We start from the raw sequence: 23,257 nt of genomic DNA, 5'->3' as shown, positions 1-23,257 counted from the left end.
GTAATGCATTTCTTTGTGCAGGTCCCAGCACGATGAGAAGATGACTGCCTTTTTCAGCCACAACTTCAGTGAAGATAGGTGGCGCAAAGCTGCTTTGAAAAACGCCTTTGCTTTGTTGGGAAAACAACGCTTTGAACAATCAGCTGCGTTTTTCTTGCTCGCAGGTTCACTGAAAGATGCTATAGAGGTATTGACTTTTGAGAAATTAAATTTCGGTTTCTAATTTGACCTATGTCACTGCATCCTTACAAGCTCTTCTCTGCTGATGTTTTCAAAACTTGTGGCACCACAGATGGTGTGGTATGTCCACACATGACCCCCTTGTGCCCTGCAGACATACCATTTACCTCCACGCTACTGTGAAAAGCAGCTTGGAAGCTGATCTGAAGGCCAGAATCCTTGTTCAGATACATCAGTCCTCAGTGGAAGCACTCTTAGGAATACCAGTCATGACCCTTCTGGCAAAACTCTCTGATCAGCACAGTTAAGTTGTAGCAGTCTGTTCAGCCTCCAGCTATTCTGCATGACCTATTGTTGCCACATTAAGAAAAGGTCAGGGTTCTCTTCTGAAGCGGCCATAGGATCCCTTTTTAGTGGAGCTGTGATGTTGCCTGCCACAAAGGAAGCGAGAGCTGTGAGCAGGATCATAACCGAAGCAGTACCTCTCAGGAGAGAATGGAAATTAGAGAACCTTTAGGGATCCTGCCTATTTATATGCAGTATGTTTGCCTTTACCTGAGAACATAAAGAATTTTCCTCAGAGATGTCATTCTGCAGATGAGACAATATGAAGAATATCTTACCAGTGATATATATTAACATTAAAGTTTGAAGTTATGTTTATTCTACTAGGTAGACTAAAAACAAAGCATTTTTATCTTCTGCCATATTAATTTTTGACCTGCTGATGTACTACTGTGCATAGCATGATTCCTGAAACAGGAGAAAGTGCACCTCTTTCCAAACACAGAAGAAAATGTTACTTAGATACGTATCAGTTACCACATTTTTGTCCCTAAGATGAATATATACTTTAAAAAACAGGTATGATGAGAAAAAAATTATCTGTTCTGTAAACCTACATTGCTATTCACTGTTATTAAAAAAAACTACCTTTCCCTCCTAAAGCAACCTCTTCCCCACTTCTTACCATAGGTGTGCCTTGAGAAAATGGAAGACATCCAGTTGGCTATGGTTATTGCTCGTTTATACGAATCAGAGTTTGAAACTTCTGTCACATACACCTCCATTCTTTATGAAAAGATTTTGGGTTGCTCTAAGGACGGAGCTGGGTTCAGTTGTACTAAATTGCATTCTGATCCATTTCTGAGAAGCATTGCGTACTGGATAATGAAAGATTACACTAGAGCACTGGACACGTTATTGGAACAAACACCTAAAGATGATGATGAAAACCCAGGTAAGGGAAAAATATTAGTTGTCTGGGACAAACTTGCTAAGACAAAGTGGAGAAGGAGAAATACTTTTTGTACAGGTCTGCAGTTCTTTCTCCTGAGATGCCATTATGCTGAAATCATTAATTGACTTATGTACTGGCCTGCTCAATTTCTACTTTAAAAAAAAAAAAAATCTTTTCCAAGGACTTGTCTCCAACCCCATAATACCGAATTTAGTTCTGTTGTTAGATAAGCTCAGGAGGGCATTTTTGTTTGGTACTTCCCTACGATACCCCTCTACTACGGAATGCTGGCTAGTCGTTATTCCAGTGGACTTAAATTCTCATTCTTGCTTCTAAGAATTAGCAGTGTTCTAGCAGGATTTCCTATCCTGCCTCTTCTGAGATTAATGTTAAGTGACAGGTGGCTACATAGGTTTCTGTGGCATATTCCCTCCCTTGGGGAAATCTTTACCTGGCCAGTCATCTCACCTTTTTTTAGGCTTAGCTGAGTGGAATATAACAGTGAGGCAAATGAGATAATTTAGTATCGTTCTATTCATCCATCTTATACCTTTAATCTTTTTGTGGGGAGTAAGTAATTCTTTCATTTTGTTTTATCAACTGGACTCAAAACTTGTGTTTTGACAAGTCTCTGTAATGCAGAAAATACTGCAAAACCAAAGTAATACCATTTTAAAGCCGTTTTCAATAGATGTCCTTATCTGTTTAATTCTTTAGTTATCGTCAAGTCGTGCAATCCTGTGGTATTCAGTTTTTACAATTATCTTCGGACCCACCCTTTGCTCATCCGGAGATACTTCAGCTCACCTGAAGGGACTTTGGCCACCTTAGGTCTAAAAACTGAGAAAAGCTTTGTTGATAAAATTAATCTTATAGAAAGAAAATTATTCTTCACTACTGCAAATGCTCATTTTAAAGTGGGCTGCCCTGTACTAGCTCTTGAAGTCCTTTCCAAAATTCCGAAAGTAAGAAAAAAGTCTGCTGTAGCTGCAGAGAAAGATTCATCTAGTTCTCCAATACAGGCTGGTGTTTCAGATTCCAAAGCCCTAGGGGATGGTGCTGGAAGTGCTGACACAGACTGGTCAAAGCCAATTTCAAGTTCCTTTGCTTTGGAGAATACTGTTGATTCTTCAGCACAATTTGACTGGAGTCAACCAGCAGTAAAGTTCAGTGATGAGCCCCTTACTCTTGATTGGGGTGAAGACAAAAATGGGTCAGATGAAGAGGACAAGGATGTTGGTATAATGATGAAAAAATCAGAATCTGATTCTAAGAATGGAGATGATGACGGTGAGAGAACCTCAGACACCAACATCCCACAGACACCACACGGGGAGATTTCTGATGCAGGAGACACTGAGGTTGATGTTATTGCTGAACAGCTGAAGTTCAGAGCCTGTCTGAAGATCCTTATGACTGAACTGAGGACTTTGGCTACTGGTTATGAAGTAGATGGAGGAAAGCTCAGATTTCAGCTGTACAACTGGCTTGAAAAAGAGATTGCTGCTATGCATGAAATATGCAACCATGACGCAGGGGGCAAAGACTATTGTAAAACATATACCAAAGTAAATGGGGATCTACTCGATCACGATGATATTATGGATAAGCCAGACATTGGTTCGTATGAACGGCACCAGATAGAACGACGTCGGTTACAGGCGAAACGAGAACATGCTGAGAGACGAAAGTGGTGGCTGCAGAAGAACCAAGCTCTTTTAAGAGTTTTTCTAAGTTATTGTAGTCTTCACGGGGCACAAGGTGGTGGTTTAGCATCTGTAAGAATGGAGCTGAAGTTCTTGCTGCAAGAGTCACAGCAGGTAAAAAACATTGAATTAATTTCTGTTCACATGTTCTGGACAATTTTGTCAAATGCTTAAGTTTGTGCCTAGATAGAGGCTTCTTATGTCTGCAAGTCTAATGGTCAAGATCATTTTAATGTTCTTGGAGAAAGAACTTGGTATTTAAATGAGCTGCTTGTCCACATACTCATTAATTGGTTCTTAAGAATCGGTTACGTGACATTGAGGATTAGGTTACCTGTAGTTATGGAACATAAATGTTCCTGTTTAGATTATAGCTGCAGCATTATATGTTGTTCCAATGAAATGATAATTTTGATCACAATATTCTGGGTACCTGTATAATAAATGCACAGTTGCTAAAATATGACAAAATCTCATCCCCTACACCTCTGCACGTCATGCAAAGGAGCTAAAAGCAATGGGATCTTAGCTGCAAGGCTCAACAAATAATACCAAGTCAGACAGGGCAGTGCTCCCTTTTACTTATATTACTGCATTTTCTACATTTATTTAATACAAAAAGAGATCTTTTCCAGCAAATGTTAATGACTAACCTGAGCTACAGCAGATAATCTGATACTGGGCAAGTCATTTAACTTGCTCTAGTTCCAGGTTTCTCACATTTCAAATAGGAGCAGTAGACAAATGTTTTGGTGGTATTAGACTTAGCACATACTTTTAAGAATTGAAAAAAAAATTCCATTTGTTTCCACTTAAATTTGACTTCTGTTATTAAACTCAGACCAGTGAATATCATGTCAATTTATGCTACTACAAGTGCATTTTTAGTTAGTGTTTAACAGACAATCCCAACGCTTCCTAATGAATTACATAAAAATACTGTTCCTGCACTAAATCAAAAAGTGTTACAGCAAACTTTGTTATCAGGTCTGATCTGTGTTGTTATAGTAAGTAAGAACTTACTTTTAACATCAGTCATGCTAAAATCTTGTCTGTACGGAGTAGACAACAGTGGAAGAGGATAAATGACCCTGGAAAAAAATTTAAGATGTAAAATTATCTTCTTTTTTAACTTTTTTTTTTTTTTCTCAAAGCAGTAATTTTAAATACAGTCTTTTCTTTTCCACAGGAAACTACTGTCAAACAGCTTCAATCTCCACTTCCATTACCCACCACACTACCGTTGCTTTCTGCAAGCATAGCATCCACAAAAACTGTGATAGCTAATCCTGTGCTGTATTTAAACAACCACATCCATGATATCCTTTACACTATTGTGCAGATGAAATCACCACCACATCCGAATATTGAAGATGTCAAGGTAAGGAACAGCTTTCAGGAAATGCTAAAACGGGGAGTGAGCATGCAAAAAATAAAAAAGTTTAAATTGACTAAAAGTCTGAGTTAACTTTTCAGCACTTACCCTTTCATAGTACTGACCATCTCCCTTAAGTCTGGTGAACTGAAAATGCTAGTTAACAACTTGCTTTCAGACATCTTTTTGAATCTGGTTAGTTCCCTTTCATCCAAATTCTAGTCATTCTCAGGAAACTACTCCAAATCACTAAAATGCTGAATTCTTTGTTCTTAAAACAACATGGCCATGTACGTTCACTAATCATTGTCATTGTGGTCTGGTCAAATCCTGTAGGGAGATTAATGAAAGTAGAGATGGGAGACTGTAAGTTATGTTATAACCTATTAATATAGATACTATGAACATTACTCTAGTGCAGATTTCCTCAAGTGTACTGGTTTTTAAGGAATCTTGGCAAATTACTTTATCTGACTCCATACTTGGGAGTGAATAAATTCTGTTCAGATTCAGTAAATAGAGGGGAGAAAAAAGCCAAAGAGCCTGAGTCTGACACAGTTAATTAGTAAGAAACTAAATCATTATTTTGTACATTTAGATCAGTATTCATATTCATTAAATTAATTTGAATTTCTATTGACTAAATGAAAGTAGGGAAAAATTAGGAAACTAAATGGGTTGTCCCACTGCAATGCAGTTAAGTTTCTAAAACTGTACCCAAGCTTATTTACATCTCATTTTCTCTCTTATATCCGTTGACTCCTTTTCCTTCCTGCATTATGCTACAGCAAGCATCTTTCTTATTCTAAAAACTCATACTTCACAGGCATTTTGTTTTAAAAGAGAATTCAGAAAGAAGAGCTGACACCTCCTAACTGCAAACCAACTATTTACATAATTCATAGCTTTAATCTAAGGTCTAACATTTGATTAAATGGAAAGACGGTAGGAAAAGATGGAACTGAAGACTAGAGTGGGTTTTAAAAAGTTTACATCTTTAAGTTTGACAGTACCGTTTTCTTCACACTGTGGATTTCATTGGACTTTCTAAGAAATTCTTGCATTTCTTCTGTTTGAGAACTGGACTGTTTCTGTTGCATTGTGAGGCAATATTGGAGTATTATTCTTGTTACTCCTGGAAATTTATAAGCACATAACTGAGGTAAAAAAAGACAGTATAGATAAACCAACGATACAACCATTACACAACCATTTTTATGCGTATTGAGCAACTACTACTAGACCGAACTGCAGTGTTCTAGAATACAGCTGCCAGGAACCATTCTATCAAATTCATTATCGTAACAGGACATACTCAATCACTCCTTCAGTGTACTCATTTGTTAGAACAAAGTTCATTATCTTGACATAGTATTAGGAGGTTTTAATTGCCATCAGCTGATCTTGAACAAACAGTTGTGATCTTCAAAGTACTGTATTATGAACTTTAAGTCACGTTCTGTTACTATTTCCTGCACTTGGTTTAAAACGAAGACATTTCCAGTGCTGTTTAGAAAGAATTGTAGTTTACACACCTTTTATATAAAACTTATTGGCTTTTTTTATTTTAGGTGTACACACTTCATTCTTTAGCAGCTTCACTTTCTGCATCTATTTATCAAGCACTATGTGACAGCCACAGCTACAGGTAAAACCAGACCTTTTCTTACGTTTGGAGTACTTCATGTATCCAAATCGGAAATTCTTCATGCATGTGTCTAAAAAAGGGAATAAATATCTGTGTACAGGTGTAGATACTTACACAGTTTACACATTGCTGCCACTGAGATGTCTGATCAGTTTTACACAGATAAAATTACAAAAATCATTCAGACTTTTTTTTTTTGTTCAATAAATAATAGGAAAATCTGGTGTCACTCTCACTTGCAATGCTTCCAAAAAATATTTGAATGCTGTTTTCTACAGCACATTCATTGCTGAACAGGGATGCAGGGGAAACATTTGAGCCTAACTGAAGTCAGATTTCAGGCAGTTTTTATTCCAAACTGGAAAAGAATGTTGTAAAAACATTTTTAAAAATTTGTCAGAACAAATACATTATTAAAATTTTTCAAAAAGCCTTTTTCATACCTAGAGCTACACACATTAAAATTGATAATGCCACATGGACACATTTAAAGTTTTAATTAAAATAATGTTTTGTACACCATGAAATCATACAATTCTTGACTTCCTCGTACAGAATTTTAAATGTTGCATTTTCTAATTAAAATGCAAAACATGTAGATATACTATACTCTGTGACAAACATATTCTAAAAATCCTTTCTCATCAGAAAAAAATTAATTTGTATTTAGCAGTCAAACAGAAGCAAATCAGTTTACAGGGATGGTTTATCAAGGACTGCTTCTGAGCGATCGACGCAGACTGAGGACAGAAAGTATTGAAGAGCATGCAACTCCAAACTCATCTCCTGCTCAGTGGCCTGGTGAGACAAAAATAAGGTTACTTTTAGCACCACTGGACCAGCTCCACATTTAAAAATTATTTCAGCGTCCAGTGATATGATGGATGATCGAGGACGGATGAGTGTTTCTGATCTAGTTCTCAAATTATTAACAGCCTTTAACTTTTTCACATATCAAAACAAATAAAAGTAAGTTTTCTATATGGGAAACATCTTGCTTGAAGAAGAGACCACGATCTTTAGGAAAAACCCAATAAACCGATAATCTGTAATCCTAAAATGTTTCCCTCCAGTCTGCCTCACCCCCCAGCAAAGCTCTTTGTGTAAGCTCTTTCTGCAGTACTGTCTTACATCTAGGCTTTACTTGGTATAGCCATCAAAACAACTGCTCCAACATGTGAGCATAAAGTTAGTATTTTGAGATCAACTGTGCAAACAGTGCTGGAATTTCACAGGCAAGCTGAACTGCCCATAGTATTTGCAGAGGGGCACAACCCCAAAGTCCCAGACCCAAGAAGGCTTTTTAAAATTTTAATTTTTCTTATTTTAAGAAACATATTAATAGTATGATTCATCTGAATGAAAGTGTCATGTGGTTGTTAGTATGTGTTTAACATAAAATGTAGAGGTGAAACATTTCGGTTTTTTCCATTTGTACTCTTACTCATTTAACATAAGCTTTTCCTCTTTTCTCTTTGCAGGTGTGAGTTCACTTATAAATCTCTTAAGTTCAGCTCAGGATGAAGATCAACCAAAGTTAAACATCCTCCTTTGTGAAGCTGTTGTAGCTGTCTACCTGAGTCTCCTTATACACGCCCTTGCAACCAATTCATGTAATGAATTATTTCGACTAGCAGCCCATCCTTTGAACAGTCGAATGTGGGCTGCTGTTTTTGGTGGAGGAGTGAAACTTCTTGTAAAACCTCGAAGACAGTCAGAAAATATTCCAGGTACTTCGTTCTCTAAAGGTCATACTAATGATTTACATTTTATACCTTTTAGTAACCTAGTAGGAGAGATTTCCTTCCTTTTAAAGACAAAAACAAGCAGAATTTAACCATCTAGTGACAAGAAAACTTACATTAATTAAAAAGCAGAAAATTATTAGTCTTGCAGGTTTTTTTTTTTGTAATGGCAACCAGCACATTTTGAATTTGCTGTAAAAGCTGAAAATATTAGGATTAAATGCTTACTTGTAATACTTTTCAGGACTTTCAGTTATTATTTTTTTAGTGAAAAAACAGATGGTATAAATCAGAGTCAATACCTACGGTTTTTTGTATGTGAGAGATCGGTGTTACTGTTAGACTGCAGTCATTTGGAAACAGTATTTCTGAAGCCAATTTCTACTGCAAGATATGATTTCACCTTGCACAAGGCCACAGAGAAAAAAATACCAACTTCATCTGTCAGAAAAACAGTTCATGCATATGTAAGCTCCAACTAAAACCAGGAGCTCTGCAAAGACAGATGAGCCATGTCTTAATGTGCTGCCTGAGGAAAAGCCAAAGTGGAGACTGAACTCAGGCTCTGGAGACAAAGGCAAATACAACCATTTGTCATAGACTTCACACTGCAACAACGCTGAAAAATCATGTCACAACGACTTTCACAATAACGATAGGCTTGAAACTATTGCAAAAAAATCGATGTTCTATATCTGAAATATAAAACAAAACAGTAATAAGGCAGTGCACCATTATAAGTATGCACAACAGAGATTTGTCGTTCGTGGAATAACTTAAACTCATTTAGGCCAGTTATTTTCACAAGATGTTAATATGAATAACTTACATACAGTCCTGTCTTCATTTGAGATGTATTCTGTTTCCCTTTGACCTACAAGCTGCTACAGCTTCTGATGTTTCAGAGGATGGTAATGAAGGTTTGTAAAATCTTGCAGTGTAGATGAATGTTAGTAGTGGCTTTTTTAAAAGAAAAATTTTAAAATATCTAGCTCCTTTCTGATAAACTAAGTGTGATCTTCAACGTTGCCTGACCAATAGCACTTTGAAAAACGAATTCCACACTAATATTTTGATAACTATTAAGACATTTTAAATCATAACAGTTTAAACTAAACTTTAGTTGTCAAAGAGCCTGTCTCTATTCAAATCTTCTATACTATCTTAAGAATTCCATGGCTTATATTTTGAATAACTACTGCTACTTGTGCAGTTTGCAGTTTAGTGAGATTTTATATATTACTTGTATTTCTCAACAAAATTTATTAATTTCTCTCTTGAGAAATTTTTCAGCTAAAAGCTTTTTACTTAAAAGCTGCATCTCCTGAGAATTTAATCCAGACCATAAAATGTATTTCTCTTGACATATCCAATGTATAAATGTCACAGTTACTGAATTTATTACAAGTGAATTTTTTGCATGATTACACTTACTTTATATAGGCTGGCTTTGATTTCTGAATCAGTAGCGATTAGTTCCTTTAATGATAAAACACAGCCATTTCTAAAGATGCAATTTTAATATTAGCTTTTCACATTACCTGAATTTAGCACCACCTCTTCCATCAGAAGAAATGGATAAACATCGCCGTCGGTTTAATATGAGGATGTTAGTGCCAGGAAGACCAGTAAAAGATAGCACTGTACCACCACCTGTACCTGCTGAAAGACCCTCGTACAAGGAAAAGTTTATCCCTCCAGAGCTCAGCATGTGGGACTATTTTATGGCAAAGGTAATTTAAAAAGGAAAAGATAAGTTACAGTTCATAAAAGCAAGTTTCTTCTCTGTTAAGTTTTAAAGGACAAAAATAATTCTGAAAATTTTGAGTGTCCTTCATAGTAAACTGCAGAATATTAGTCTCATGGTAGAAGATGAAGAGCCTACAAGGCTATTATCTAACTTTCAAAATGTGTCTCTTGCCAGTAATAGAGATTAACACTTTTCCAATTTCTACTTGTTTATGTTTTAAGGAAACTTATTGATAGGTTAAGTTGTTGTCATTTAAACTCTGTAACAGTTATAAGCAAAGTAAGAGCTGAATATTAAGATTGGAAAATTGTTTTTATAGCACAGTTTTATTTTGCATTGCAGCCATTTCTGCCTTTATCAGACAGCGGTGTTATATATGATTCTGATGAAAGCATTCACAGTGATGAGGAAGAGGATGATGCTTTCCTCTCTGATGTACAGATCCAGGAACACAAAGATGCCAATTCTTACAGGTTAGCAGAAATTGCCACTATTTTAGAATAATTATGTTGTGTGCTTACCTTTGGATCCAAATTAAGGAAAACACAGGTCCTCTGCAGAGTGCAGTTTAAGTCAAATAATTTAAGTAATGTGGTTAGATTTATCTGTGGCAATGGGATTACAGAAGTGACAAATTCTTATCACAGTAACAGTTCCCCATTTACTTGCCTAAAAAAGCAGGATTAGGAAGTCAAAGCTGTGTGGTTTGCATTTTTTGGAGAGGGGGGAAAAAATAAATTAAACCCCCCCCCATCTTCATTTTTCAGAAGCAGAGAAGGTACCACAATGCCAGCTGTAGAATGATGTGTTGGACTGCTTATTCAAGCATGATGTTTAGTTTTTGAATGAGTGTCAGATTAAATAGAACAATGGAGAAAAGGTGATGGCTCCCTTACGTGGTCATGTCTCTCATTAGTCCTGTACAGCTGCACTGTGCAGGATCTGTACCTTTAACTTCTGTGAGACTTTTAGTGTGAAAGCTTCTGCTGTGAGCACCAGTGTAATGTCTTCTCTCTATTCATCACAGTTTCATGGAGAATTTCAAGAGGTGTTTCAGGGGGCTTGTACAGCCTTGCAGAGGCTCAGGCATGCACACTCTTATCTGGGGGAAGACTAAAATAATCTGGGATTGGTACGAGAGAGAAGGGGATACTGCCTGTTACAGCAAGGTGTCCTCAAGCACCCTTACGTTGCATCGTTGAAATATATTCAAAGCTATGCAAAGTTGAGAGCTTTCTCTGTGTCTGGTAAACCTTAGTGAACCATCTACACAGTTTTTCTAATCTGTGTATTTGGTAGAAGGAGAATATTCTGCAGAGAACTCTGTTAATGTTGTTTTAACACAACTAAATCTGTTCTTTTTACACAGTTGGGCTCTTCTGCATCTGACAATGGTAAAATTAGTTCTGCACAATATTAAGAACTTCTTTCCCATTGCTGGCCTGGAATTCACTGGTATGTTAAATCCTGTTTTACATTTTAGCCTTCTGTATAAGTGGCTTTCTGCCAGACTTTTCTTTTTAATTTTCAATCATGTAATACATTATTTTTTAGGATTGCCAACAAGTGCATTTCCTTTCAAGATTTTTTTTTTGGATGGTTGTGTTAGTCTGTTTTTTATACACACTGTAACTTAATTTTTTTTTTCTCTAAGCGTTACTTTATTAATATATTTCTGGTTAGATTTGCCTGTAACATCACCATTGGGCATTGCTGTAATAAAAAATTTGGAACACTGGGAACAGATTCTTCAAGATAGAATGGACCAGTTCGAAGGCCCACCACCAAACTACATCAACACTTACCCTAGTGACGTGGGTGTAGGTGCAGGACCAGCTATTCTCCGCAATAAAGCAATGATTGAACCTGAAAACACACCATTCAAGTAAGTATTTTTTTCCTAGCAAAAACACATTCTTCGATCCTAGAAATACTAAAGAGTATTTCCACCTAAAATTAAAGAGCCAAATGAAGACTGGCTAGATCTAGTTCTAGCCAATATTTTACAGAAACCACTTTCCCCTATCCCTTTGTTCCTTCTTCTGCAGCTGTCTCCTGCAGCAGCCTTACCCTGCTGCACCTTTCACAACTGCAGCAAGAAAGGAAAATAAGAGGAAAGATTGAGGCTTGAAGGACCACAAATCAAGGGCACCAGCTGCTGCTGGGAAGACCCTATTCAACCCCTCTCACTATTCCTCCAGCAGCAGCTGCCTCCCACCCTACCTCAGCAACAAAAGAAGAGTCACATAATAAGATGGCAGGAGGAGGAGAGAAAGAAAGTTGTAGTATGTTCCTTGTAAAGCCAATCCTCCTGTGTTTAGACCAATATCATGCTTGTAGGAATCCTTCAATGCAGATAGTAAACCATGTTTTCCACTCAAAACCAGCTTGCTTTTCTCAATATACTAAAATACAACTTTAGGTTTACTATGTACGACTTTGGATTTGCACGGTCGATGCTGCATTTTATTAAAATATCCTTACAAACGTGCACTGCTGCTTTAGAAATAGTTGTCCTCAATTCTGAGGCAATGAGTTTTATTTGGCTCCTATATTCATTTGGCCAAATATTTGTGAATTCTCTTGAATACTGAAAGAAATACGTAAGGAAATTCTGTAGGGCCAGCATAAATGCAGTTTTAGCAGGGTGCAAATACAGACGTAAATGCAAGTCAGCAGATTAAACTGTAGTACTTGGAAGTCAGTAACATAATGTGGATTTTAGTAAAATGCAAGAACAAAGTATCTCTTGATACTTGCCTTGAACAAATTAGAGCCTAAACTTTGGGGGTTTTATTTCTTCAAGCTGGAATTTCATCTGAAGTCATTCAGAGTGGGGTTTTTTGTCCACTTTTAATTACATTGAAGCTTTTGCCCTTTTTTTTTTTTTTCCCCCTTTCTTTTTAATTCTGTTTGATCCAGATCAAAGGACTATTCAGCTCTTCCAGCAAAAAGGCTTTGGCATTTTCTTGTGAAGCAAGAACTTCTTCAGGAGACTTTCATAAGATATATATTCACAAAGAAAAGAAAGCAAAGTGAGGTAAACAAAGGATGTAACTTTTCTTTAAAAAAAAGCTCAATTATAACTGTTCCTCAGTCTCTTCAGTATTTCTTTTAGTTTTTCTTTCCATTTTTTCATTGGCATTTCAATTTCCTTTCTTTCATTTAACAGTGTATGGATTTTTTTTTTTTTTAAATCAACATGACTGTCATGTTGTTTATTGAAGTATCAACTGAACCAAATATTTTTACACAAGACATATCTCACCTTACCTTTATGTATTTGAATACTGTCCTAATAAAGAAAGAGAACATTTGCAATAATGGTAATAAGTATATAAATTTGAGTATTCATATAATATTTCTGTGTGTCATACTGAAAAAGAAATTTAAATGAGCTATTACTTTGTGTATATGTATATATGCATGAGTAATATATACATATAAAAGTAATATTATATAGTAATATATAATATGGGGCTTTACGAATTGTACCAGTTACAACTGTACTGAGTTCTAACTGAAAATTTAAACCAACACATAAGTACCATAGGAAATAATTATGCTATTTAATATCTTAAAGAATTCCTGTAAGTATGGAGTTTGTGTGTGTATTACTCCTCCATTTATTTACTATATCATACATTTTGTGTTCATCTAGGAGGCATTACATTTTAAGTGAGTTTGTTTAGATTCCTGTCTTAGTTTCTGTGCCTTTTTATAAAAAGTTAAAAATACATTTGTCATCATTTACTGACAGAGTGGCCTTTAAAATCTAGTTTGGAATGTTTCATTCTTTTTTTATATTTGTTTGTGCATGTGTTTTGTGTTTGTGACTGTGTGATGTTATGTAGTCTGTAGAAGATCGTGTGGAGCAGGTCAAACAAAACTGCGTAGCAGAAGATCACAAAAACAAGGTAGTATCCCTTCTCCCAAACCTCTAGCACATTCTTAAAAGTTCTGTGGAACTGGCTTTTCTCTCTCTGATGTGACTAACAGAAGCTATATGTTCTGTGTAGTCTGTGTGGCAGGCTTCTAATCAGTGAATTAACTTTGGATGCCCTGATAATTGGGATGAGTGAACACCTTGTAAATAGTGTCACACACACAACTTTGTGTTTCTTACACTCAAATATAACTTTTGGCTTCTAGAACATCCAAGAGCATGAGGAGTCTAAAGTTTAGCTTCCTAAACAATGCTGAGGCCACTGAACTTTTCTTGCATGAATTTTGTATAGATTTTTGCAGTCTGAATGTACCGCTTCAAAATGGATTTTCATGCTGATTGAAATTTCTTATAAATGTTTTGTAGGTTGAAGCAGATCTTGGCTACCCTGGAGGAAAAGCAAAAATCATTCACAAAGAATCAGATATGATAATGGCATTTGCAGTTAATAAGGTAAACCTCAAATACTACAGTAAGTCTAATAAAAAGATCTTAATTATAGTCAGTATAAATTTTCTGTTTGTGCTGCATAGGCAAACGGCAACGAAATTGTTTTGGCGTCAACACATGATGTTCAAGAACTTGATATTTCAGCTCTACTGGCTGCTCAGTCATTTATATGGATCGGGGAAGAATATGACAGAGAGTCTAAAAGGTAGGTTTTGGTGTGGTTATACTACAGGATTGGTTTACTGTGAGGCTGCATATAGAATACCTGTGTTAAGTGCAAGTGGATCATACCAAAAAGGTTAATTAGTCGTCTTCAGTAGGTTTCAGATTGCTTTACAAAGGAGCGAGGGAAGGCAAAAGTCAAATTACTGTCTGTTTTACACATGGAGAAAGTAAGGCTTTGAGGGGTTTGAGTATTTTGGGCACTGCACAGTGAAGTAAAATCCCACGGTGCGTAAGCTAACGAAGGAAGTGCTACCTGAGACACAGTTGCATCATGGCAGTGTCGAGGGTAGTTGTGGTAGCTGATGCTAGTTGTGTAATGCAATGGCCTGAATTACTGTCTCCTCCATTACTGCACTGAGAACTGTGGATGTATCAGCTGCAGAAACACTTACCTGTACCTCACTCCACTGAATAGAAACACGTGTAGACACACAGCTCAGGAATCTTCCAACAATATTCTTGTCAGGAGAGCTTATATTCTCAACATGGAGCTACCACACTTAGGATCATCTGTTGAGGTTAAACACCGATAGCTTTGGAGCACGTGGAAAGCATTTGTGCAATGTAAGTGCAGGAATTACCAATTTACAGTCTCGTTAGAATCACTTCTGCCCACTGCCACTAGCCTCTTCACAGCGAGCTAAGCAAACAGCATTGGTAGCAAAGAAACATCTCTTTAAAACAGAATACTGCTGTTCTTTTACAGTTCTGATGATATTGACTTCCGTGGTTCTACAACAACTCTAACACAGTCAACTGCACCATCTTTTGGAGTGAGTCAGATACAACCGTCGTCATCTATGCCCTGGTTGGGCAGCGGACAAACCAGCACTGGAGCTGGTGTGGTGAGTACTGCTGTTGTGTGCAGCTCAGGAGACTTAATTTTTTTTAGCATGTTATTTAATAGAGACACCTCGTGTGCACTAGCCATCATACTGTTAACTCAATGTTGACATAAAAGGCCTACAATGACCAAGTCCTGGCCAAAAAGAAGGCCAAAATAAGCACTGTCTTATATTGAGGCACAGAATTATTGCAGCCTAGAAAAGAATGGGACAAGCAGGTTTTCCTCTTTCTTACGGGAACTTTGAGGTAGGTCCCGAAGTTTTCCGGGGACAAAAGAAAACTAAAAAAGTCAACCAAAAGCAGAACAATCCCAAACATAAAATTCTTGCATTGGGACTAATATCAAAAGCATACACATCAGCGTGTGCTCAAGTTCTCTGTATAATAGAAGACAACACTTATTTGAACTTCCATGTCTAAAAAAGCTGTCCTGAACAGGCTTTAATTACTATACTGCAACTAAACTTAATTAGATGCAAATAGATGCTAGCTTGACAGGCTTTTTTTAACTGGGGGACACTCACCATGCAGTATTGTAAACAAAATCGAATGTGTTTGTCTTTTTTTAAAATATTTTAATTTTCATTTGTTTGAAGCTTATTAAAAGAAATCTGAATAACGTCAAGAGAATGGCTTCACATCCAGTCCATCAGTACTGTAAGTGAATCACACTTATTAGTACAGAGCTGATCATTTTCTAGAAAATACTGTAGTAATAATGAACATTTCTCTTTCAATCTTAGATCTTACAGGAGCACAAGATGGTAGTGTTCGAATGTTTGAGTGGACAAGGCCACAGCAGCTGGTATGCTTCCGCCAGGCTGGGAATGCCAGGGTTACCAGAATGTATTTCAATTCCCAGGGCAATAAAGTAAGTACAACGTTTAGGATTTTTCCTTCTTTTTTAACTCATAAGGAAACATTTTGGTTGTGCCGTGATCTCTAAAACAGGTTTAACTGGTGACACACAGAACTGCTAAGATGTCCTAGAATGATGCCATAAGCAGTATCTTACCATCCTTTGTGGCTGCATATGGGAACTTTGTAATAAACACTGACCCTTATTCTCCTTTCTCTTCCATCAGCCTCACGCTGCTTTCCCGTATCCCATTTGCTGTATTTTCAGACTATTTGTTCTCCGTGTTCTGAAATCTGTGTTCCCATGTGGTAACCTTTTCAAATTAAACATTCAAAAAAAAAAAAAAAAAAAAAAATTGAGCTTACTTATTTTGTAGAAGCAAACTTGTATCAATCAAGGCATGAGTCTTCAAGAAGTGCTTCTCATTTTGCATTCTGGCCCAGACAACGTTTTGATAGAATGCATTACCTAGGTGATACATAGTACAGCCTGTTAGTTGAAAAATGTAACTGTACTCCAGCAGAGAGCAGAGAGTACAAAAGAGCCATATGCTTTGGCCAGAAATTACTCCAAGATGTATGAGATGCAAAAAACAGAACGGACAAAGAAGGAAATGGGGAGGAATACCCACCTCTTCAGTTTTTCATGTTGCCCATTCTGTTATTTTAGCAGGTCTTGCCCGCATTTTACTGACAAGCTATTTAACTTCATTATAGTTGAAAGCCATAAAAAAAGAATTAAAGCCGTTTCGGCATGACTAAGATGGCTATGAAACAGCAAAGGTCAACATTTAGAAATAGCTGGAAATATAAAATATCTCCCAGCACAGCTATTTTCAGGTAACATAAAATCTCATTTAAACTTTTTCAAAAGTTAGTGTTTTGATTCTGTTTTGAGATACTGCAATTATACCATCACATGGGAATCAATTTTAAGTAAGAAATGAAGATGTACTAGTTGACCTCCATGTGAAGCAGTGGGGACACTCGGGCAGGACTCGTGAAACCTGACTATAAGAAATAATTCTACATATTTCTAAAAACATTTTGTAACATATTTGTAGGTGTAGAATATGCTGTATGGAATATACAGGATTAATTGTTATGCAGATACAACTCGGTCATGATACCATTCACGTAGAGTACGGTCCTTCCCTGAGTGTTCTCACGCTCTCCTGACATGCTGTCATACACCTGCACTGAGCATTCTCAGGTAGAGTCATGGAGTAATGATGCCTCTGTACACTTTAGTATTTAATGTTAGGATCTGAAAGATAAGCTTCCACCCCTAAAAAGCTTCCTTTTCCAGAAAAAAGTTAGGTATGCAGTAGAGCATCAATCATGAAACAATCAACACTGAACTCCCTTGGCTTCTAAACTGCTCCTTTGTAGCTGTAATCACTGTTGCTGGTAGTTACTGTGCAGGTAATGGATTGGTGGTTTAGGTGGTTTTCCCCTGGAGTCAGCTGTTTACTGTCACTAAGTAAGCATCCAGTAACCAGTACACTGGCTAATAGCTGCTCCATCCCTTGCAGTGTGGTGTTGCTGATGGTGAAGGATTTCTAAGTATTTGGCAAGTAAACCAAACCACCTCAAATCCTAAGCCCTATCTGGTAAGTAAACAGAAATGATTTCTATTTTTTCTCTTTTTATAAAGGAAAGTTGAGTCTTTTGAGACTTCAGGCCAAGAGCATAAGAGTTTCACTGGGATGGTTTTGATTTTGCTGCTTTTTAACTGGCATACTTGATCAAAACAACTCAAGAGTTTCAGTGATGCATCTTTGAAAAACTGATTGTACAATGACCAGAAGCTGCAATGTAATTACAAATACTACCTCAGCATTACCCTTGTTAATTTAATCAGAGATGATGGTAATGACTTCACAACTCCGAGGCTTAGTAAAAATACAGTCTTCAATTCTTTTTACTGCTTCTTGACAGTACATGAAGACTGTGCTTAATGTGAAATTCAGGCTGTTGTGATACGCTATATTATGGATCTGTTACTGTTCACTTATTTCAGTATCTTTTTGTTTTATACTGGATTTTTAATCCATTGCTTCACTCTCTGAGGTTTCAAACTGCATTGCCCATCAGTTTTTAAACAGTTTAAAAGACTGCTTGTGTTATGCTATCAGTGACATCAGACTGATAGTAACTCCTGGTGCAGACTACAACTGGTAAGATTGCATCTTTTTTGTTTGTTTTGTTTTTAATAGAGTTGGCAGTGCCACAGTAAAACCACAAGTGACTTTGCATTTATAACCTCTTCAAGTCTAGTTGCTACATCGGGACAGTCCAACGATAACAGGTGTGTTTCAAGAAACAACGAGGAATTTCACCCAAAGCTACCTACTCATCTCCGTTAACTTGCTAGCTGTTGTGCATTAATGTGTGGCTGACATTTTAAGTCTCAGTGTTCTAAGCTTTGTTACACCTTAAACTTGCCAGGTGATTTCTTTGAATATCATTCCTTCAGTAGGTTGTTTCCCAAATTTAGTTTTTGTGAGGAGTGGCCAACAGTTAACCAGTTTTTTCCAGGCGTATTCCAAACACAACTAGTTTGACATGATGATGTTGCTGGGGGGAGAAATATGTTCAGCAAAGGCAAGAAAATTCCTTTTCTTTAAAAAGAACAACTTGTCTAATTTCTTAGTACAACCTAGGATTAGTACACATCTGAAATGTCGGAGGTATAGTTCCACTAAGGAGCATAAAAGAGCACAGAAAGAATTAAAGCTCTTAACTCCAGTGACTGCAGAGTCAAGGGCTGCTTGTTCAGTTCTACCTTCTGGGCTCTGACATAAGACGTAAACACTTCTCTGAGTCATGTCACCCCATGAATCACTTAGCAACAAGCCATAATGACTTTTTTTTTTCCCCCCCACTCAGAAATGTGTGCCTCTGGGACACTTTGGTTTCATCTGGTAACAGTCTTATACATGGTAAGTACTGCAGTGAAAATTAAACCTCTGCTGCTTATTGACTAAGGAAATACAGCATGTGTATGCATTTGGGCAAGAGGAAAAATTTGCACTGGGGAACTGCTCTAAAAATGTGACACACTAATGCACCAGAACTGGTACTCTACAGTCTCTAACATGATGTTAATCTGCTCTCCATAAAAAAGCATGAAGAAAGAAGGTCATAGACAAGCTGGTTTTGTGACAGTATTAACGAAGTCTGTAATATCTGAATACAGTCCTGAAAAAAATTAACAGCTGACTAATTAAGGCTTCACTGTTGAACTCTTATGTGTACACAGGCTTTCACTTACACTGGCACTTGGTATATCCAGTATTTCTGCTGAGGAAAAAACAACTGTAGGTAATAGTAGAAGCAACTCCTCCCGTCTGCTGTGCTGGTCTTCAGCACTTGGACTGGATTCTTAAAAAGATGTTTGTGTCTGACCGAGTTCAGTAACTTCATCATTATGTAACAAACTAAAGCAAAATTCTATCATGTTGTGCTATGAAAGAAAAATACATCCATCCATCCAAATACTGGGCTTTTGAAAGAGAAAATTCAACCATCATAAACATCTGCAAACACCTGCAGTGCTTGACTAAGCGATAGGTGCATTCTGAGATTCATGTTTTAAAACAAGCAGGTTCCATGGAAGTTCAGCCTTGTTGTAAAGAAACTGAGGCAGGGCTTCTGTGAAGAGTAGGTTAGGAAATTAGAATAGAATAAGGTGTATCTATAAGGCAATTAATATTTAATTTTCTAGTTCAGCTATACTATTTTTTTTATCTTGAGAATTTAATTGAACTTAGTATGGTGAATTTAATATTTTCTCCGCTTTTTTATATCAGGTATGTGCCTGTATTCTAAAATAAATCAGACTGCATATCATGGGGGGTTGCATTAGATCTATACAGCTCTCACGAGAGCAAAAAGCTGTCAGCTGATAAGACATTCCCCATATGAAGGAATGTATCTGTCAAGTTAGAAAATACTCAGGTAACAATTTGTAGAAAAAAAAAATGCATTTTAAAAAGCTACTTACAGTTTCAAATCTATTAAATTGACATCCTTCATCTTCAGCCTTCACTTGTCATGATCACGGAGCCACAGTTCTTCAGTATGCACCTAAACACCAACTGCTGATTTCTGGAGGCAGGAAGGGCTATATCTGCATCTTCGACATCAGACAGAGGCAGATCCTTTACACCTTCCAAGCACATGAATCAGCTGTGAAGGCCCTTGCCCTGGATCCTTCTGAGGACTATTTTGTCACCGGCTCGGCGGAAGGTAACATGAAGGTAAGGGATGGAGGAGTGTACTGACACATGTTGATCAGCATGCTCTGAACAGCCAGATGAGTGTGGTAACAGGAAAAAAAACACACCCCAAAACCCCAAACTTGTATTTCATACACAGGGTGCTTGCCTTATGTTCAGAACATAAAGATACTAATATCCTTCTAAAGCAAGGAGGTTTTGTCCTCTGCTGAAGAAGATTAAAGAGTCTTTTGAAAGTTGTGTGGTGGAATTTTAAATGGGTAAAGCAATCTGCATGATTCTGAAATCTTAGCTTTATTTTTCTCTCTTAAAAATATTCTGGTTTCGCCTTCGAATATTTCTCTTTGTAACGCAAGGGGCACTCAGTAACTTCAACACTGTGTAAAGTTTCTGTAACACCAAGTTCTGTCTTTTCTCTCGATGTTGTAGCCCCAGACAGCTACTGTGAGATGTCATAGTAGTAACAAACAGAAAGAAGGGAAAAAAAAAAAAAAACAACACACAAACAGAAATACGGTCCCTGTTTTAAAGGACTTATTCCCTGCATGCTAAAGGAGGGAAATACAGGAGGTGGAGTCCCTTTCAGCAGGACTGCATCCTGTTCAACAAGTGCTTTCTCGCCTCCACACGCTTCATGGCCTGGTCTTGATGAGGGCTCCTGCAGCGTGGGACACGACAGAGACCTCAGGCAGCTGTGCTACCATTCTGCATGCTTATTAATTGTGCAGAGAGCTTACTCTCTGCAGCAGTCCTTAGCAGAAAAGCATTTCCAGCTGCTGGAATTCTGACAGAGTAATCACCTTGGATAAAAATGCAACCTGTCCTCTGCAGCTTTCAGTGGCGGGAGGGAAAGCTGAGAGGGGCACTGCTCATCAGGGAACGGGGGCAGCTGCACGCCTGGTCCACGTTAAGGTGGCCTCATGCTTCATCAGGAGCCTCTCGTGACTCTGGTGTAATTGTTGCTAACAAACAACAAAAAAATACCCTTTGTGTTTGCTGAACAGGGTTTAGGACAGCCAGGAGGAATCTGAAACATCAGGGAGAAAATACAAATCCTAATTTTAATCTCTTCTTTTGATACAGGTGTGGAGACTGACTGGCTATAATCTAATTCACTCATTTAAAAATGAACATGCTAAGCAGTCCATTTTCAGAAATATTGGTGCTGGCGTCACCCAGATTGAAACTGTGCAAGGCAATCGGATCTTCTCCTGTGGAGCAGACGGCACGCTGAAAATGAGGGCTCTTCCCAACGCTTTCAACGTTCCTTCGGGCATTTTTGACATTCTGTAGCGTTACGTGAGCTAATCCTGGGTTTAGAGAATGTTCTTTTAAGTAGCTAAAAACACAGTGATATGCACTGTGGAAAGGAAACGTTTTGTTTCCTTTCAAAGCCGTTGCTGCAGCATTAAGTATTATGGGGAAAAAGATTTAAAAAAACAACAGACAACTTTCACAACAGGTATATTCGGAGTATGCCCGTAAGGATCACCGGGGTGGAAATGCATGTACTGTGTTGTAAAAGTAAAGAATTACAGCCAGGACAGTCAGTCCAAGGTGGGGTTATTGCTCAGTAACCCACAAGCTGCATTTAGTGTGTTGTAAAGATTCTGACAGTTGTCAGTCACTTAACAAACACTGTGGCTCTACAAGTCAGTAAGCATTTCTGATGTGATTCTGATTATTTTTATTCTAGTTTTTCCCACTGATTGAAGCATGTGTACAACCTCCCATTGTAAAATAGTTTAGTTTTAATTAAGGGTACTCAGTGTATTTGATTTTTTTGCAAGAAAGTGTAATGGATGCAAATGCCGTGGAACATGTGCAATCAAGAACGTACTGTGAGACATGTATCATTTTATGCTGAGATTTTTTTCCCAGTTACTATTAATACACAGTTGATACTGTAACTTGCACATCAGCACATTTTTAAATGCAATTATTTTTAATTTGCACACTTATTTTCCTTTCTCTGACAGCTATGTTTTCTATTGGACACCTGCCTTTACTTTAGGAATGTATCGTAAGCACTAAATGTTTGTAGTGAAGACATCCATGATTCTAGTCAGCTTTTAGTTTTGAAATTCATTTGTCCAGAAAATACTTCATTAAATGAAGCTGTTAAGAAAATACCAATGGAACATATAATGCCACATTTCAGATGAATGTCAGGCTTTATGTGGCCAGCTAGTAAATAGTGGGTAAAACTGGTAATTAAGTTATTACCACAGTATATTGTATAAACTATGCAGAGTTCAATATTGTTTGCTTGTAATATAACTAGCTACTGTTGTCAGATGTATTTTTCTGTTGTAAACAAAAACCATGTTCTTAAGAGACTGGAACGGATGTCGGCGTATTTAAATGTTTAACAAACTGTCTTATTCCTCCAATGAAAATTTTGATGTCTGTGCTGTATTGTAAAATATACTGGAATAAAAAGCACCTTTCTCCAAAGGTGATTTTAAACTGCAGGCTGTGAAGTATGAGAAGTATGAAAAGAAAGAAGAGTAAATGTCATTGTTTAGCTTTCCCTTTGTAAGTTAAATAAATAACTTTTATTTCATGGAACGGTCCATTCCAGAACTCTTATATTTAAGTAGATTTAACTAAATCTCCAGTAGATTGACTGGATGCTGCCTGAGCTGGCTTTAACTTGACCTCAGACTGTACTGAGATAAAAAGGATTAGCTATTTGCATTTTATTTTCAGCTGTCCTAGAAAAGCATAAGGTTCAGAGAACTGAGTTCATCTCTAACAAAGGCAGCTGCAAGAACCACAGCCTGGTTCTGTCACTGAGGAGAGAGGCAGAATTTGCTGGCCCTCCTTCTCCAAGAGGTCGATCCAAGTGCTTCAACAATGACATTCAGAAATTTAACGTGATTCAAGGTAGGCACATCTGCCTTGAACTGTATTTACCCAAGTACTGCTGAGTTGGGTTTTTTTGCCAAAAAAGCTGACTTTATTAGTACCGTAATTTCATTTAAAAAAAAAAACAACAAGAAAAAAAAAAAACAAAAAACAAAAAACAACCTACCAACAAA

The 23,257-nt window shown here is 37.2% G+C and overlaps 1 protein-coding gene across 10 annotated transcripts in view; it reads left to right on the top strand.

Annotated features, from left to right (window-relative positions):
- DMXL2 (Dmx like 2) overlaps positions 1 to 22,916 on the top strand; it is a 54,866-nt gene extending 31,950 nt beyond the window's left edge. For 2 of the 10 annotated variants that reach the window (XM_074917063.1, XM_074917062.1), the window contains 23 exons: positions 22 to 187; positions 1,156 to 1,420; positions 2,138 to 2,518; positions 2,555 to 3,240; positions 4,316 to 4,507; positions 6,073 to 6,149; positions 6,823 to 6,950; positions 7,631 to 7,879; positions 9,446 to 9,627; positions 9,987 to 10,117; positions 11,014 to 11,099; positions 11,328 to 11,529; positions 12,567 to 12,684; positions 13,957 to 14,043; positions 14,124 to 14,245; positions 14,972 to 15,110; positions 15,708 to 15,768; positions 15,855 to 15,982; positions 17,505 to 17,582; positions 18,189 to 18,280; positions 18,862 to 18,914; positions 20,017 to 20,234; positions 21,297 to 22,911. In XM_074917063.1, the coding sequence (XP_074773164.1) occupies positions 22 to 187; positions 1,156 to 1,420; positions 2,138 to 2,518; positions 2,555 to 3,240; positions 4,316 to 4,507; positions 6,073 to 6,149; positions 6,823 to 6,950; positions 7,631 to 7,879; positions 9,446 to 9,627; positions 9,987 to 10,117; positions 11,014 to 11,099; positions 11,328 to 11,529; positions 12,567 to 12,684; positions 13,957 to 14,043; positions 14,124 to 14,245; positions 14,972 to 15,110; positions 15,708 to 15,768; positions 15,855 to 15,982; positions 17,505 to 17,582; positions 18,189 to 18,280; positions 18,862 to 18,914; positions 20,017 to 20,234; positions 21,297 to 21,506 (4,051 nt within the window). In that variant the 3' untranslated portion in view covers positions 21,507 to 22,911. Of the gene's footprint in view, positions 1 to 21; positions 188 to 1,155; positions 1,421 to 2,137; positions 3,241 to 4,315; positions 4,508 to 6,072; positions 6,150 to 6,819; positions 6,951 to 7,630; positions 7,880 to 8,775; positions 8,815 to 9,445; positions 9,628 to 9,986; positions 10,118 to 11,013; positions 11,100 to 11,327; positions 11,530 to 12,566; positions 12,685 to 13,498; positions 13,562 to 13,956; positions 14,044 to 14,123; positions 14,246 to 14,971; positions 15,111 to 15,707; positions 15,769 to 15,854; positions 15,983 to 17,504; positions 17,583 to 18,188; positions 18,281 to 18,861; positions 18,915 to 20,016; positions 20,235 to 21,296 lie in introns of all 10 variants that reach the window. The other 8 variants (XM_074917057.1, XM_074917055.1, XM_074917053.1 and 5 more) reach the window with 8 other exon arrangements.
- Positions 22,917 to 23,257: the final 341 nt, after the last annotated feature.

Source organism: Athene noctua, chromosome 13 (assembly GCF_965140245.1).
Source record: "Athene noctua chromosome 13, bAthNoc1.hap1.1, whole genome shotgun sequence".
NCBI lineage: Eukaryota > Metazoa > Chordata > Aves > Strigiformes > Strigidae > Athene > Athene noctua.
Note: the sequence above shows the minus strand (reverse complement) of the source record. Positions and strands in the feature narration are given on the sequence as shown.